The following is a 17,492-nucleotide window of genomic DNA, read 5'->3' on the forward strand; positions in this document are numbered from 1 at the left end:
GTCATGAAGGGCAGGAGATGAATGTGTCCAAATTGAGTTTGATCTCCGATTCCGAAGATTAGTATTAGTCCTCACTTTCGACAGCCACATTCAAACATCCAGTTGCCCAGTCATGCACAAGTGCAAAAGGTTTAAAGCAAACAGTCTTTACTAGGCAACACTTCATTTGAATAGGTACACAGATGGGAAGGGTATGGAGGGCTATAGTTGGGTGAAGATCGATACAGATGAGATGGACTGAAGGGCCTGTTTCTGTGAGTCTATGTGGTAGCTGTCTCAGCAGCGCTTCCTACTGTTCTGGTGCCTCAGATGTCAGTGATTCCTTCATTAATGCAACATCAAGATTCTGAGGTAGTCGTGACTTAAACCAAAAATGTGGTGAAATGGTGTTGCAGCTAGTCAAGCCATTGTCTCACAGCTCCAGTGATGCTGGCTCAGTCTTGACTTCTGGTACTGTCTGTGTGGAGTTTGCATGTTCTCCCCACACATATTAGTCGTCTGCTTCCTCCGGGTGCCCTTTGGTAGGTTAGCCAAACTAACTTGCAGGTGAGTGCTGTGGGACGGGAATGAGAGCAAAGTAGAAAGAAGTAAATAGGAGTGGAGGAACACAAGAGACTGCATATGCTGGAGTCTGGAGTAGAAAGCCAACTGCTGGAGGAACTTGAAGGTTCAGTGGGGAAATAGTTGCCATTTTGGGTCGAGACTCTTCATCAGGACTGGAGTAAAATGGGACAAGTGTAGGACTCATCTAAGTGGATACTTGATGGCTGGTGTGGGCTCAAAGGAATAAGACACAAGTGCAAAAATTATGCCATTCGGCCCATCAAAGCCTTGCTGTATAATTCCATGAAATGCTTTGCACATTGTATTGGAGCTGCTTGGTAGAGTCAGTGGTGACGGGTTTAAAAAAGTGTCTCGTACAGACCTGAGTGGAGTTGTCCCATATACAAATCTCCACTGAAGTGCAGGCCCACAGCACCTCTATAATCAGCCTTAAGCTGCGGAAGCTGGAATGGGAGGTATCCCGTTAGTCCCTTCCTGGCATCAATACCATGCGCCTACATGCTCAAGAAGCCTGTCTAAGTCTCCTACGCACCGCAAACTGATTTGGTGGAGAAGTGGAGCGACCCTGCGGAATGTTATCCCTGTCTGAGCTGACAACTTCAGAGGGAGGATCAATGGGGATCCAGGAAGAAAGTAAAGCTAATTGCTCAATCAAAACAGAAGTTAATTAAAATTGAAGATAATCAGCAGTAATTTTGGAAAGGGTTTTACCTCTGCATCAGAGCAGAGAACAGAGGTTCTCTTTACCATATGTACATTTTAAAACAAAGCAGACCAGAGCTGTTGTTGAATTAAGTTTAAGGAGTCATCTTGAAGATGCAGAATTTTTATGCCATTAATCTACAAACTAGGATTTCACAATTTGTTCTGCCAATTTTCTTGTAACATCCACTCTTCTTTTATCTCCTGAACAAAGACAAAAAAAAGCTATGGTATTTATAATCTTCAAAAAAAAACATGTAAATGAGGAAGGGAGCAAGGCCAGCTCCAAACTGCCAAACTATGCTTTTCCAAACAGTCCGCTGTTGATCTGACAATGGCTCCAACAAGACTGACGATAAACACCTGTATAGACTACTGACTAGAACTATTCGGGAAACTTTTACATATTTTTCATTACCAGACAAATCATATTTCCTTGGGAAAAAAAAACATCTAATGTCATCCGTAAAAACTTTTTTCCCCAGAAGAATTGGAGTCACAATAATTCTGCATTGTGTATTCTGTCTTTTAGGCAATATATGAACCAGATACCCTGTTCTGCAGTAAGTTATAAGGAACTCCCTTCTTATTCATCTGAGAACATGTTTCACAAATGAATAGAGCAAGACTTTTTTAAAAGTCTCTCTGTCAGACAACCGGTGTACCCAAAGCATTTGTCTTCACCACCTTCGAGCCTATTTTTACTTTATTTTTCCTCTGTGAATAGCTCATCCTGGAATTACACTCATTACATAGTAATGGGTAGATCTGTTGAAGGCATCTTGTAAAGAGTCATCATGATCTAGTGCAATCTTGGGTGAACTTGTCCTGGTCCAGCCATGTAGATTGGCAATAGCCAAGAAAGCAAACTGGTGGAAGGCTAGGGAAATTTTGCTTAACCCCAGTGATCCTCAGCGGTCCATAGAAAACATCCTATCTGGATGTACCAGTTTGGTATGGCAGCTGCCCCGCCCAAGACCACAAGAACACAGCCCAGTCTAACATACAAGCCAGCCTCCCTCCAATGACTACCCACATTTCTTATTCCATTGGAAAAGTAGCCAATGTAATCAAAGACCCCTCCCATCCGTCATTCTCTCTTCTCCCCTTTTCATAAGGAAGAGTTTACAAATGTTTGAGAACTCTCTCCACCAAGCTCAAGGACAACTACTATCCTGCTTCTCTAATACTTTAGTAGTGACGTTAAGTACAATAGATATGAACTCTTGATCTCTCAATCTAGCCATGGCCTTGGACCTTATTTATCTTCTTGCATTGCATTTTCTCTGCAACCGTAACACTGCATTTTGCATTCTTTCGTTGTCTTCCTTTTGCAGTACCTTGATATGTAAGGAATGATCTGTCTGGATGTCATGCAAACAAAAGTGCTTTTCACTGTATCATGGAACATGACAACAAACCAATCACCAATTTATTTTAAGTTGGCTGATGCTTTCACCCGGAACACTTCAGCAGTTAAGTGTTCCCCTCATTATCACTATTAACATGTAATAGCCACTGAATATTGAATAAGTGTATGTACTTGGGCTGAATCTTCAATGCAATTTCTTTACAAGGAATTTGGGACTGAGAAGTCCAAACTTCCTTTGATTTGAAGCTGATTCATTACCATGAACCAAGCAGTTCCTGTAATCGACGGGACACACACAAAATACTGGAGGAACTCAGCAGGTCAGGCATTAGCCATGGAAATGAATAAATAGCTGACATTTTGGGCCAAGACCCTTCATCAGGATGGGAAAGGAAGAGGGCAGATGCCAGAAGAAAATGATGGGGAGGAAGGGGAAGGAGGACTGGCTAGAAGGTGATAGGTGAAGCCAGGTGGGTGGTAAAGGTGAAGGGCTGGAGAAGAAGGAACTTGATAGGAGGGGAGATTGGACTACAGGGGAAAAGGAAGAAGGAAGGGCACTACGTGATAGGCAAGTGAGCAGAAGAGGTAAGAGGTCAGAATGGAGAATAGAAGAAGAGGGAAGGGGGAGAGAAGAAAAAAATTACTGGAAGAGAAATCAATGTTCATACCATCAGGTTGGAGGCTACCTAGATGGCATATAAGGTATTGTTTCTTCCCTCGAGTGGCCTCATCTTGGCATAAGACGAGGCCATGGACTGACACATCAGAATGGTAATGGGGATATGAATTAAAAAGGTTGGCCACCGGGAAATTCTGCTTTTAGCACATGGAGTAGAGGTGCTTGGCAAAGTAGTCCCCCATTTTCCAGCATCTGCAGAGTCCCTTGTGTTTACGATTTCCTGCATCAGAAGACATCTTACTGAACTAGTTTTCATTCTGCCAGTTCTCTCTAGGAGGCAAGATCAGTTCTCTCACCTCAATTGCTGGCTTGGCTGAGATTACTTAACCTCAGCATGCAGGCCGACAATCAGGCCTGCACCACGGTTCAACCACTAGCTCACCAAAGAATTCAGCTCACATGCAAATAATTTAACGGAAGATCTCAAATTAGCATGGAATACTATACAGCTAGTTAATATATGACTCTCTTGACATAAATGCTTCACTTGTCAAGGTAAATATGTAAGTCAACCTATCACACCCTTCCCTCTCGCTGTGGTGTTATTGGTGAACGGCGATGGTGAGCATTTTACACATATTTTTGACCTTTAAAATCAAAACAAAGTAAATTCTCAGGAAAGCCATCTATGCAAAAAAAAATTGTTCTCAGCTTCCTCTGTCATGTTTTGTAACTTCAAAACATTAAACTAATTCAAAGAAGGATGCAGGAGTCTGGATAACAGGTCCAGCATTGTGTTTACTTTAAGCGATGCGTGCACATATCATGTGATGATGTATGCAATGCATGTATTTATACGTATAATCTACAATTAATTACTTAAATGAACAAGAATGCTTAATCAAACTATATATATATACGCACACAAAATTACTCAAATATTAAATACACTACATTCTCCAACGTGATCTGGTAGAGGCAAATGAAATGGTGGCTTCCATGCTATTATTGGAATCTGCCAAATTGTATCACCTACTCCATTATGTGATAGGATTCAACACCAGAACCCAAGAACACTTCAACATGTAGTTAGACTTCATTTTAACATGTAGCCCTGCATCTTCCTTAACTACATAAAGAAATAAAATCAACAAGAATCTAGTTGGAAAACATAATTATGAACAGACCGACCCAGGGAAGCTTCTAATTAAGGAATCAAGCCCTGATGGTAGGATGGAAAGCTTACCAAGAGATGGCAGCAGGAACTGCAATCAATCATATCACATTTACCAAAGTGCTTTATTTTACCACCATTAAACCCAATTGAAGCAGTTGCTGTAAATATGATACTTGAACCACAAGGATGACTGTTCACAAAATCTAAGGATGGAGTGATTCAGTGCTTTCAGTGTTGTAAGCTATATCCAGGCAAACGAAGATTAAAGCTCATCTCTGTTTCCAGCAAGAGGGATACCCGGGCTTTATTCTTCCACAGAAAAGAGTGGGTGGGCAAATCACAAATGATCAACAGCACAAACACGCTGCCCATCAGGTTCTGAGGGAGAAAGACACGCTGCAGCTTGGAGCCACCGAGACATCATCCTGTAGGCAAGTACTGGAAAGCAGATGTGGAGCGACACGAGTACAATGCTTAACTCTTATGCCTGAAGTTCATCTCTCCTCTAATTCAGCTCAGTCCATTAACTCCTATACTACTTACCAACCAGTTCAGCATCATTGCAAAATTTCTGACCAATGCATGTGCAAACTAAAATCCAATTATTTCAGGAAACTGTATTTTAGGGAATCTATTTTCTTTTTTCTTCCAATAATAAGCACATAAAACCCTCAGAATCACAATCAAAACACTGCACAGTGCGCTAATTAGCCTGACTCAGTAATCATTGCCCTCTAAGTCTCCTGCTGCTTGTAACTGGAAAATAAACTATCCACATGGATAATTTACATTACAGTCTACATTTAAAAAAACAGTCCTTAAAGAAACTACAATGATATATTTTGAGTGCCACTCCTTCATAAACAGGGCCATCAAACAACCTCCTTCCAGACTGAATTGATAAAATAAAACCGAGTTCAGCATCATCACTCATAATGCAGCAACTGGTTTGGTCACAGTCATGTAGAAGCATCACATCAAATAACCCTTTTAGACTTCTCAGTCCCGAATCTCTTATTGCCAAAAAAATTTCACTGAAGGTTCAGCCCATTAAATAAAGACCAAGGCCAGAGTAATTTGATTATTTTTGTTTCTCAATCATCTCTGAAAGAGATTTAAAAATATATTAATTTTGCTCCCCGTGCACGATTCTCACTGGACAGATTCTGTTTATCTCTGATTTTTTAATCAACTATTATCTCTCATCAATCAGTCCTTTCCAACATTTTGCATGTTGATTGTTCTTTTCCTTTCAATCTGTGGTATGCCCTACTGGTATCTTTAATGTCACTCATCTTTTCCTATTCCACCCGAACACTCCTCTTCTTTAACCCCTGCTTTGATGTTCTGTTACTTAAATAGAGGATGGAACATCTGTTCTCTTGAAAAATAGGAAACATGGAAAATTTTTAATTTTTATAGAAGAAACCAGATAGAAAAGGGTAAATTAATAATTGACAGAAAATAGAAGTGACTCGCGGCACATGGAAAACTTAGATGGTGTCTGAGGCAAAAACAGAAAATGCTGGAATTACTCAGTGGGTCAGACACAACTTATGACACGTCTTCTACCGGAAGCATTAATGCTGTTTCTTCCATTGTGGATACTGCCTGATCTGCTGACTGTTTCCAATATTTTCTTCTTTTTTTCCCCAAAAATTACAGTATCTGCATTTCCTTGATGTTCAGTTTGTTTCTAGTGCACATCAAGTCATTCGTTCAAAGCCCTTGGAAAGAATTGGCAAGCAAGATATATTGAGACAGTATTTATTTACATACAGCACACTTTGACGAGAGCCAGGGCGGAACGCTGTGCTGTTAAAAGTATCCTGCTGAATCCAAGCCACTAAGTTACTGTCTGGGTCATTCTGAAACTTGCTGACAGAGCTTGCTCTACATGCTATTTTGAGAACTCACCTGGTGAGAAAATTAATGGCACTTATACATTTCGTTAACATAAACAGTTCTTTCTACCTGGATCTTCTCTAGTTTGTACAAAAGCTTCAACCTACTTAATCTTGTAAATTTCAAAGAGTGTCTTCACTCTTATTTACTTTCTGGGAACCCAAAGGATAGTAGGGTACACAATACTTTAGAAAGCTTGGATAATCCTAATTTACTGAAGTTCATACCTCTTGGACATCTATGAACTTGGATTGTTGAAAACTTCAAAGACTGATATAGCATAGAAAAGGCCATTCAGCCCACCAAATCCATGTCAGCCGTTAAGCACTTGGCTATGCTAATTCCATTTACCAGTACTGAAATTGTGGGCCACAATGCCTTGATGATTCAAATGCCTGTCCAGATGCTTCTCAAATGTTATGAGAATATCTGCCTCCCCCAACTTCTCAGGCAGTATAGTTCGGATTGCAATCACCCTCTGGGTGAAAAAACTCTCTCATGGATCCCCTTTACATTTCTTATTTCTCACAAATGCTCTCACAGATAAGTACTTAGGATTCATTAAAGGACCACTCCATTTCGATTTGCAGCAAAGCATGAAATATTTCATCAAAATGCAGTTTTGATTAATTAGTTTTGGATCAATTGCTTCTGCGTCATTTGGATAAAAACTTCCAATGTGGTGCTCTCGTCGTATGATTTACTCTTCTCCTTCTTACTAAATTTCAATTAGCCTATCCAAAGCAATAGAGGGAAACTGGGCTTTCATGATCAGTTCAAAAGACAACGAAGAGTATTGGCCACTAGCAGTATACCCCTCTGCAGTCTTAATTTCTGCTTGCAGTCACAGCATCCAAAGTTAAACCTTTTCCTTATAATCTTCCCCACAACCATAGCAGCTGCTAAAGTTTGACGCATAGCTTTCCACATTACCAAACAGAAATGAAATTTTGGAGTTCTTACGCTTCTTTGCCAATCCCGAAAAGTTCACGAAACAAATTTGTCTTCCAGTCAAAGGCAAGCATGTTGCCAATTAGTTTCTCGATATATGTCAAAAGGATTGCAAAGTAATTGGCTGTGCTTATCCACTCTCTTCCAAGACATCACTTAATGTCCTCAGATAATCCCTATAGATCTTGCCCTTGCTCTGGGTTAAGATACCTTTGACCTGTAACCTTCCTATAATAAATTACATCTATGAGTTGAAAAATATCCCATTCAAGATAGTACTGACCTGTACCTATGGAAGCATGCCATCTTCTAAAACAAAGCTGCATGCGAGTGTTTACCATAAAACAGTAATCACTTTATAATATGAATGATTTCATCAGGCAAGTGATTATATAGATAGTTTTAAAAAAAAGTTTGAAGTTACAATGATAGAAGGCAATGATGGACCAGACAAATGTGAATGACCTTCCAGGTCTCAAAAACAAAAAGTTGTTACTATTCTGACCCTTTTGCTATTTTACATGATTGGGTGGAACCATACCCCATGGTGAGGGTCTTTCCGTGCAAGACATAAATGAGTAGCAGGCGGGTGGATACGTACAATAGCGTTGGTCCATGTAGCCATTTCGGGGGTCCACTGACAAACAGACTGCCCGGTAGGGAGTTTGCGGCTCGGCTAAATGCGGCAGTGAGCCCAGAGAGTTCTTGACTTTTGAGGAAGAGCTAGTGTCTTCACTGGAGCTGCACGGCTGTTCATTTATCTTGCAATAGGACTGCCCTGTCCTGTGTGGCCGCATTGAGATTGCATTCCTGCGCTCTCTTACATAGTCAGGCCAAGAGCTTTCGACTTCTGTATGGAGGAAGGAAAAACAGTAACACTTTACCTGTCATTGATATCTTTATTGAAACTTAAGCATTAATCCTATTCCCCAATATGCTTCTTATTATTGTGCCTTTCTGTATTGTTGCTCGGGTACTCTCCATATTTATCCTACAGGCTATCAGTGTACTTTACATATGCTTGATTAAGATTTGATTTGAAACCCTGCTAACAGTGAGATCAGGCAGCATCTATGGAGGGGAATAAACAGCTGATGCTTCAGGCTGAGACCCTCGGGTCTCAATCGGAAACATCGGCTGTTTATTCCCCTCCATAGATGCTGCCTGACTTGCTGAGTTCCTCCTGCATTTTGTGTGAGCTGTTGAAGATTTCCAGCATCTGCAGTATCTGTTGAGCTTATTAGCATTAACAGTGAACAGGTTTGCAACTGATTTTGAGTGTTATGAATTGGGACACTCTGCTGCAATCTTTGGCCCCTACACATATCCTCAGACAAGTAAAATGACGATGCTGCTTTAGCTTTTAATCATTCACCACTTATTGTTTGTAAACAGACTCTTCTTGCATTGTATGCATACAAAATGTGAACCACATATTATTTCTAGGTACATGAATGATATTGCAATAATAAGACATAAGAACACAATTAGGCCATTCAGCCCATTGGATCTGGTCTGCTATTCCATCATAGTTGATATATTATCCCTCTCAACCCCATTCTCCTGCCTTCTCCCTGTAAACTTTGACACCCTGTCTAATCAACCTCTGCTTTAAAGATATCCAATAAACTGGCCTCCACAACCATGTATTGCAATGAATTACACAGATTCACCACCATCTAAAGGAATTCCTCCTCATCTCTGTAACTGGTACATTATATTAGGCTTACAGGTAAAAAATATTTACAAAACATTCATTTAGAGTCTTTCACTCCCCAGGGACAACTTAAAGCTCTTTACATCATTGAGGTTTCTTTGAAATATAGTCACTTCAAATTGCATTATTTGGCAAATTATAGTTCACTAACATAACAACTAGGTAATGAATTTTAAATGATACTAGTTGAGGGGCAAAGAATGACTTGGACACTTAGAGAAAATTCCTCTCCACTTCAAAATAATGCTGTGCGATCTTTTAAGATGGCAGTCGGGACTTACACTCATGAATGCAACCATAGAAAAAGTTTGAGCATATTACAAAACTGCAGATGCTGGAAACCTGGAATAAAACCAAAAAATGGTGTACATAAAAGGTCATTGAAGTGAAACGTGAACTCTGCTTCCTCTTCCACTGATGCTGCTGCATTGCTGAGTCTAATCACAAAAAAAAAAGGGATTTGGGTAAATATCTTTCTGTTTCTGTAACAATATGGCAGGCAGGAGGAGACCACCGCTGGCCCTGTGTCTTGCAGGGGCTGAACTGAAGTGTACTGCAGTAGGGGGCTTATGTCAGGGCATCTGGCATCAATGGGTGGTCCCACAGGGGCCAGGCATCAGTGAGTTGCCACTGAGGGTATCAGATTCAGAGTGCTGTCCCGTACAGGCTGGTGTCAGCCTGCCACCCCACAGGGGTCTAGTGCCTATGTGCCGCACCATGCCTGCTGTCCAAGTGGGGTCAGCATCAGAGCCCTGCCCTGCAAGAAGTCCATTGCAGGATTGGCACCAATGCATTGTCTTGTATAGAATTCTGGTGAGTGCATCGAGCCTGGTGTCTGCACCCTCTCTTGGACAACTGGGATCAGCCTGCTGTCCCTGAAGTAACTGGTACCCATGCACTGCAGGGATTGACAGAATTCTGAGCACCAGCCCAGATGCAGCTGGTGACATTGTGCCATTGCAGAGGGGGTAGAATCTGTGTACCAATCCAGAGGGCACTGGCATCAATGCACCATGAGCAGTGTGGACTCGGTGTGCCAATCCAGCGGGGTGAGAATCTGCATGGCACTGCAGAGGACACTGGCACCAATGCATCATTCCAGTGAATACTAGCACCAAAGCATCATCCTGAAGTTCACTGGCACCAATAGCCACAAGCACTAATACACAGTAAAATTGCAATTTATTGTCTAGTAGGGTCTAGAGATCTCCACTTTGGATATTATTCACAACAACGTTGAGCTCTTGTCAGTGATCCTGCGCCGGAGGATTGGATAACAAGTGATGGAGGAAGAAAAAAGACACCGAACAGCTAAAAGACAAGATTCCCTCCAAATTATAATAAAAAAAATAAATCAGTGTTTCTTTAAAACTATTACTTCATTGGACACGAAAATACATTTTTGAGCAAGAGGTATAAAAGTTATAAACAAGCGAGACGTTGGTCTGGGAAGCGATGCTAATTACACATATAATTGAATTGAAACAGACAGTTCAACAGCGGAGCGAGTCAGAAATAGCAACAGCCTGTAAAGTTTCAAAAAGTCAAGTTTACCTTATCGGACAGAGAGAGAGAGAGAGAAAGAGAGAGTGAATTTCCCTGGCAGATACCAACAGGCTCGGAAAACTATCAGACTACGATTTTTTTTTACGCTGCAATTTACTGCGGCGCATCAAAGATCCACAACAGGCTGCCTAGCAGTTAACTGCAGCACGAACAGTTACAAGCGTGTTGTCCAATCGATCTATATTGTTCTGCGGGTTGTTCTACATTTTCCTTTATGATAAGTTCCCAGTGGGTTTTAGAACTGGAGCAGAGATATACATCACCGTACAGGATTTATTGGGGGTTGGGGGAATTAAACATCACAGCTGTATCAGATCAAAATGCCGAAAATGTGCAGTCAGGAAGAGACTGAGAACGCATCGTTTTATCTTTCAAACTTTCAAACTCCCTGTAGTCCTCGGCTTTTACTCGCCAAAACTGGCACAAGAGCAGCTTTCAATTAAATTTTTGTACTTGGGGGAAAAAAAATCTCCCAAGCAATTATTTAACCTCTCAAAATTAGAAAGCGTTCCATGCGGTTTTTTTTAAAGAAAAAAAAACATCCGTGGCAGATACTAAATCAACTGAAATTGTGCACATTTGCAAAATAAAATGACCTCGAAAGTTATAAAATTGTCATTAAAATGAGCCGTGTACTCACTAGGATGGTTTTCGCCATTGATTTAGACGGTGGAGGAATTTGAGCTGTGTCCTGCCTGAAACCTGCATAAAGCCTTGAATGGTCAGACAGCTTTTCAAATGCTCCCCAGAACAATGCGCCCATTTCAATATGAAGCTTCCCCCCTCCTCCCTTCCCCTCCTCCGTGTGATTAACATTCAGACCCATGCCCTTAGAAAAAGGCGAGTTATTTTCTAGTTAAAGGTTTCGGAGGAGCAGAGGGTCAGGTGGCTAATCATTAAATCAAACTGCTGTCATTCCCATACAATTACTGCGACTGAAGGCAAAGGGGTTATTTGCTCCGGTTTATGCCGTGTAAATAACTTCACAAAACATTCGACAGAATTATTTTAAAAAGGGGGTCAACAATGGCATCAATTACAAGAAAACTTCACACAAACTCTACCGGCTGTAGCGTACTTGGTTAAGGCATGTGTTAACAAATCTGTTTCCAAACTGTTTTCTCTCTTTCCTTCTCACTCTCTCTCTCTAACCCTCCCTCTCTCTACCCTTCCTTTCTCTCTACCCTCTCTCTCTCTTCAACCTCCACTCCCCCGTCTGTCTCCTACCACCCCCCTCTCTCGGCGGTAAACCCCGCTGCTGAGGAAAAGTGCGATCTATGTCCCACTGATCTGTCCCAGCATACTCCCGAACCCACCACTTTTTTCACTGCCCGTCAGTTCGGTTTCGGCTTAGACGCACAATACCCAAAGTTTCAATAGGACAACCCAGCCGTGAAAAAGAATCACTTGTTCTCTCTCAAACCCAAGACAAGAACCCAGAGGAACTCTTAAAATGCTCCCTTCAAACTCCCAGTACAATTTGTGGCCGGGAGTTCCATTTGAACTGCCCGATACTTCAAAGCTGTTTGCCGCCCCCAAATAAAATAGCATCCCCTCTTCCACCCCCAGCTCACTATTCACTTCCAAGCAGAAAAGGAACACGGCGTTATTGGCCTGGAAGTATTTGCTGATATATGCCAAGAAATAAATTGTGAAACAGCCGCGGGCAAGTCTCTGTGTTTCTAAATAAACAGGAGGTCGTATGCACACTTCAGTATTCACTTCTGATCGGGGGGAGTTTTTAGGGAAGTGCTCCTCTCAGTACTTCGGACTAACTACATCATGCACGGCTCTTCATTGAGCTGTGAGCTAATATTGTTAAAAGACCTAAACTGTGAATGCGTGTACAAAGCCCATCGGCAAACTGCAATATTGATCTTTGCACAGGCTGAGAGAATGCCTTAGTGGACTCAACGAGTTTGGACAAATACTTGCACTTCTGTTGCTTCTCTCTTAAGAGTTTGTCGAGATGGTACTTCAGCGCTTCTCTGGAAGTGCACTCCGAGACCCCTGCAATCCATCAAAGAATGCAAATTGGAGGGGCAGACAAAAAGAAAGGCTAAGAAACGGTGCAGCCGCGGAGAGGGAGCTTTCTCCGAGAATAAACGCGGCGCACATAGTGAGGATAAATCCTCTCTATCCATTCACGTCGTCGACACACCGAAGTGAGAGCCATAAGCAAAACAAATAAAAAGGCTAAACAAAATACATATACCTCCTGGGCGAAAACATTTGCAGGAACCAAAACAAACAATTAGAACTCTTTCCAAGGGCAAGTATTTAAAACTTTGACTAATTGTGGAGGAAATGTTTTCTGCAGCGTTTTGTAATGCGTTGCGGTCGACAGTCTGCCCATCGCGAAAGGAAAATGGACTAATTTCACTAATATTACTTTCCGAGTCGTCCCTCGCCCTCTCACCCACCCACTTCCTATTTTGGTTACAGAGCTTAAACCTCGAGTTTCCCAGCTGACTGATCGGAAACGCTTCACCAGCGCGGTTTCTTCGTTAGAAGCAAAACTCGTGTTTTATTCGTTGACGAAAATTCTAAAACGTTAATAGGCAGTTGCATGAAGTGATAATGCCAGCGATGTTACCCCCACGTTAAGGGCTTCCACACATGTACAGACACAAGAACCTGTGGTGCGATGTGATGGTGAGCGGCTTTTTGTCTGTACATCTAATTGGGGTAACTCGCCGCTGTGAGTTTGTATTTTCACATGCCACTCTATAAATCAACTTCAAATTGCGTTAGGAGCATGCAGACAGAGCCATTTCTCATTGGTTTCATTAACCCTTGAGCTGCCCGAATCTCAGCACGGTTTATTCTCGAGGTGAACCAGGACCATTTCCACAAGCATTTTATCGAAAAATCTCGATATTTCCCTCTCCAAGTGAATTTTGGTTTACGATGATTCTATAGAGCCCTTTGATTTTGACAGTAGGGCTGTTTCCAGAAATGTTCCCTTTTTTATTGCGCGTAGCTGGCATTTAATTACTCAATTTCCTTTACAGAAACAGTGTATTTTAATTTGTTATTACAGTACCGCCCAACGCATCGATTCCGAACTGTGGCTCACTGCCCTAGTCAGTTATCTAAATATTATTTTCATCAGACCAGATGGGTTTTTCAGTCTCAGACTCTGGAATACCTTTGTCCATTCGTCCCTGGACCCAGTTAAATTAAGAAAATTGCCTTTTTATTAAAGCTTGACACTTTCAAAAGATCTTTACGAATTTTTTTTTTAATTAATCCTGCCAAATCATTTATAATGCAGGGAAACGGATGTTGCCAAATTGTACTCACGAAGATCTCTCTAAGAATAAAGAGACTATGACAAGTTGTTCTTGATTCAGGGTAAACATTGTCCAGGATAGTAAATGAAGAACTAAATTTTTTTTAAAAAGAAACAGGATGATTGGAACATTTAACACTCTTTCTAAATGCTTAATAATCCCATCCGGACAAATAAAGTGAATTGCGTTTTCCGTGTTACACACCAAAATTACAGAGGGGAAAGTGAGATTTCTGGCAACTGCACGCTATCCAAACTGCAGAAACAGTAAATTTACAAACCCAGTAGTTTTTATAACACAACATTTCAGAAAATGATAAAACCAACTAGTGGGTTGCAGTATTCGGGAGAGCTTGGTTTACACTAGTTAAATGTGCAGCCACGCGCAAAACAGTTAGTACCCGCCTCTTGAAACAGTAGCTAACGAAAAATATTAGGCGCAGCAAAATGTTGCCAGCGTTTTATGAACATAACTCCCAGAAGATTCATCACTGCCGGTTTCTAAATGCTATTACAATGTGCCATTGAGTTGGGGAAAGTTAGGCGTCCAATTTGATGTTATTACCTCAAGTGGTTTGTGCGCGCTTTCTAAGCCTGAGATCAAAATTTAGTGACCTTATAGGGAGGAGATAGAGAAGGGGGCATGAGGAAGAGGTAAAGGATTTAGTACTTGGTTCTGTGCAATTTTGAACTATTTGCAAACGAGTTCACAGCAAGCTTGGAATGGGGCTTGCTGTTGGGACGGAGCCTCGTCTGCCTGGTCTCTCTCCAAACCACCACCTTCCCAGCCCAACTGGCTCTGTGAAGTCAAGTGTTGGAGTAATAGCACCTCCTTGGATTGTACAAGAATCAGGCGAGGGGCAAAAAAAATAAAGGAACTTCAGGTGGCATGATAAGAATAAGTCAATTTTAACGAATGCTGCTTTTCATCGTTGTGTGTGTGTGTGTGTGTTGTGTGTGTGTGTGCGCGCGCGCGCTTCCAACTTTAATCTCTCCCAAGAGTAGTGGTTCTCGTTTTCTTTCTTTCTCTCCCTCACTCTCTCTTTCCCTCTGCCTCTCTCCTCCACACGTGGAACCAGATATCTCCGGCCTTAACTGGCAAGCTCGGAAAAGCGTGTGCTCTGATGGTTGTCAAGGACGTAAAGTGGCTGAATGAAAGAAAGTTGAGGGCGGGAGAAAAGCAAATGGAGGGAGAGAGAAAGAGGGTGGACCAAAGCAATAAAACCGGAAAAGTGTGCATATTTCTTCATTTTACCTCCAGACTAGATAATGGGAGAAATAATGCCAGTTCAGATCTCCAAACATGATCCCGATGGTAAGAGTCAGGCGTTAAAGTGGAGGATGACTAAATATTGGAAACAAGGATCCAGACTAGGTCAGTTTGCCACTGCTGGCCTGAATGATATGGGAGATTGTTTGAGGAAATGAGTGAAGAGAAAAAGCACAAAACTTCAGCACAGCACCTTGTAAAATACCTTACACCAGTAACTTTACAAAATGAGTGAGACAAAGCCAAATCTAATTTCGCGCCTTTATATTTTTCCACTGCGGTTAATGCTACTGAGGTAAAGAAGCCAAAATTCATCAAACTGAATGAAAAACTTTAGCTATCAAGTAAGACAATTGTTCAGTTTGTTTCATCGTCTCCCATTTATAACTAAACAATTATATGCAAAATTTTTAAATATTTTGTGGTATTTAAGAATAACAGGCACATATGCTATACAGATGTTACTAACGACTGCTGCACATCCTTGCCCTCACTTTCTGCTCATTCCTTCCATTGCTCGTATGGTGTTGCTTTCCTAGAATGACACACGAGTGGGCACTAAGCCTGGAAATATTCCCTTCCATTTGGAGACGACGATATACTGAAACACAACAATGCGCTGCTCGTCACTAATCACGGTCCTAAGTTCCGTTTGGAGTGGTTAACTGCTCTGGGCAAGATGTCAGACTCAGCCAATTCTCTGGCTATTAATTTCAGCTTTGTAACAATGACATCCATATGCAAGCAGAGGAGAAGGAGAGGACCCTCAAAACAATACGTGTTTGTGTTTCTCACTGATCCAGAAAAAGGCTCTGCTTATGTCTTCATTCCTCCGGGACAGAACTTTATGTATTTATATGTCGATCTGTTGCTCTGGCAGACGCACAACTATTTTTATGTTTGTTTTCCCGTGCAATGGAGTCTGACTGCAACATAGAAGATACTGGAGGAACTCAGCTGGCCAGGCTACATTGATGGTCCATTTCCCTCCACAGATGCTGCCTGACCAGCTGAATCTTGTGTGGTGCTCCAAATTCCAATATCTGCAGTGGTCTGTGTCTCCAGTGGAGTACGATATGTTTCTGGTGGTATCAGACTTTGTAAAGTGACTCATTATTTTGGGTGGGAAGTTTGCTGACAGCTACAGTACTGTGCAAAAGTCTTAGGCACATATATATACAGCAGCTAGTCCTGTAGTAATTTTATGTATTACACTGTACTGCTGTTGCTGCAAAAAAAAAACAAATTTCATGATAGATGTGAGTGATGATAAACCTGATTCTGATATGGGTTTCTGTTGTGGACTGAGAGTGGGAAGGGCGCAGGAAGAAGGGAATCATGCTTAGAAAAAGGGGAAGGGAGTGGGGAGGGAGCGGGAAGCACCAGAGAGACATTCTGCAATGATCAGTACACCATTTGTTTAAAATTGGTATCTCAGGGCTGGGTGAGTCTACACCTCCACCACCCTCGATCCCTGGCACTTATTCTCTGCCACCTGTCCTACACCCCTCCCGCAGCGCTCCACCCTCAGTACTCCCAACATTCTTTGCTCCCACCAGATTTTCAAACTCCACATTGACAAATACAATACTGTGCAAAAGTCTTAGGCACCCTGGCAATATATATGCGGCTAAGACTTTCACACAGTACTGTCTGAGGCAAGACCAGAGAGGCAGCAAGTCTTCTACTTGGGACAGAGACAATAGTGGAATTGAATGGTTTAAAACTTGTCAGTGAAAATAAGAAGAGCCATTTTTTACTGGAAAGAACACAGATATAATAGTTTTGAAAAGTTTTATGAGCAGACAAGAAGAAAATCTTTTCATGTAGCATCTTATCTTCCGGAAGTTTGAAGTGGACTGGATTGTCGTTTTCAAAATGAAATTAGATAAATCCTTGAAGGAGAAACTTTCAGGGAGAGAAGTTCAATGAATACTATTTTCAGAAGCAACAGTCGGTGCATTTTGATGATTCATCTATGTAAACCTAGAACTACAACCTTGTTTGCTGATGAAATGAAGCTTGGTGTAGTTGTTAATGTGGAAGATAGACAGGCTGCAGAGGGATATGGGTGTGTTGGTGAAATGGCAGATTGAGTTTAATTCAGACTAATGTGATATGACCCATCTGAGACACGCAATAGGGTAGGGACAATCATTGTTAATGGTAGGGTCTTGGGCAGTATGGGAAGGGAACGCCAAGTACAAGTCCATAGATTCTTGAACGTGGAAATGCAGGTAGACAACATAAGGGATACTGGCCTTCACTCGTTTGGGCATTACAGAAATAGAGAAGTTACGCTCCAACTTTATGAAGCCTTGGTCAGACCTGCACTGTGTACATGTCTGATCAAC

At 41.6% G+C, this 17,492-nt stretch overlaps 1 protein-coding gene across 7 annotated transcripts in view; it reads right to left on the reverse strand.

The window, feature by feature from the left end:
* Positions 1-17,492, reverse strand: part of gli2a (GLI family zinc finger 2a) — a 592,799-nt gene that overhangs the window by 291,882 nt on the left and 283,425 nt on the right. The window contains exons 1-3 of one of the 7 annotated variants that reach the window (XM_072258700.1): positions 11,890-12,025; positions 11,214-11,275; positions 7,892-8,140 (exon numbers count right to left, since the gene is read on the reverse strand). The exons of 1 other annotated variant lie outside the window; for it this stretch is intronic. In XM_072258700.1, the coding sequence (XP_072114801.1) occupies positions 7,892-8,087 (196 nt within the window). In that variant the 5' untranslated portion in view covers positions 8,088-8,140; positions 11,214-11,275; positions 11,890-12,025. Of the gene's footprint in view, positions 1-7,891; positions 8,141-11,213; positions 11,768-11,889; positions 12,026-12,788; positions 12,870-17,492 lie in introns of those variants that run through there. 5 more of the 7 variants (XM_072258702.1, XM_072258703.1, XM_072258699.1 and 2 more) reach the window with 5 other exon arrangements.

The sequence above is a fragment of the Mobula birostris genome, chromosome 5, assembly GCF_030028105.1.
Source record: "Mobula birostris isolate sMobBir1 chromosome 5, sMobBir1.hap1, whole genome shotgun sequence".
In the NCBI taxonomy this organism is placed as follows: domain Eukaryota; kingdom Metazoa; phylum Chordata; class Chondrichthyes; order Myliobatiformes; family Myliobatidae; genus Mobula; species Mobula birostris.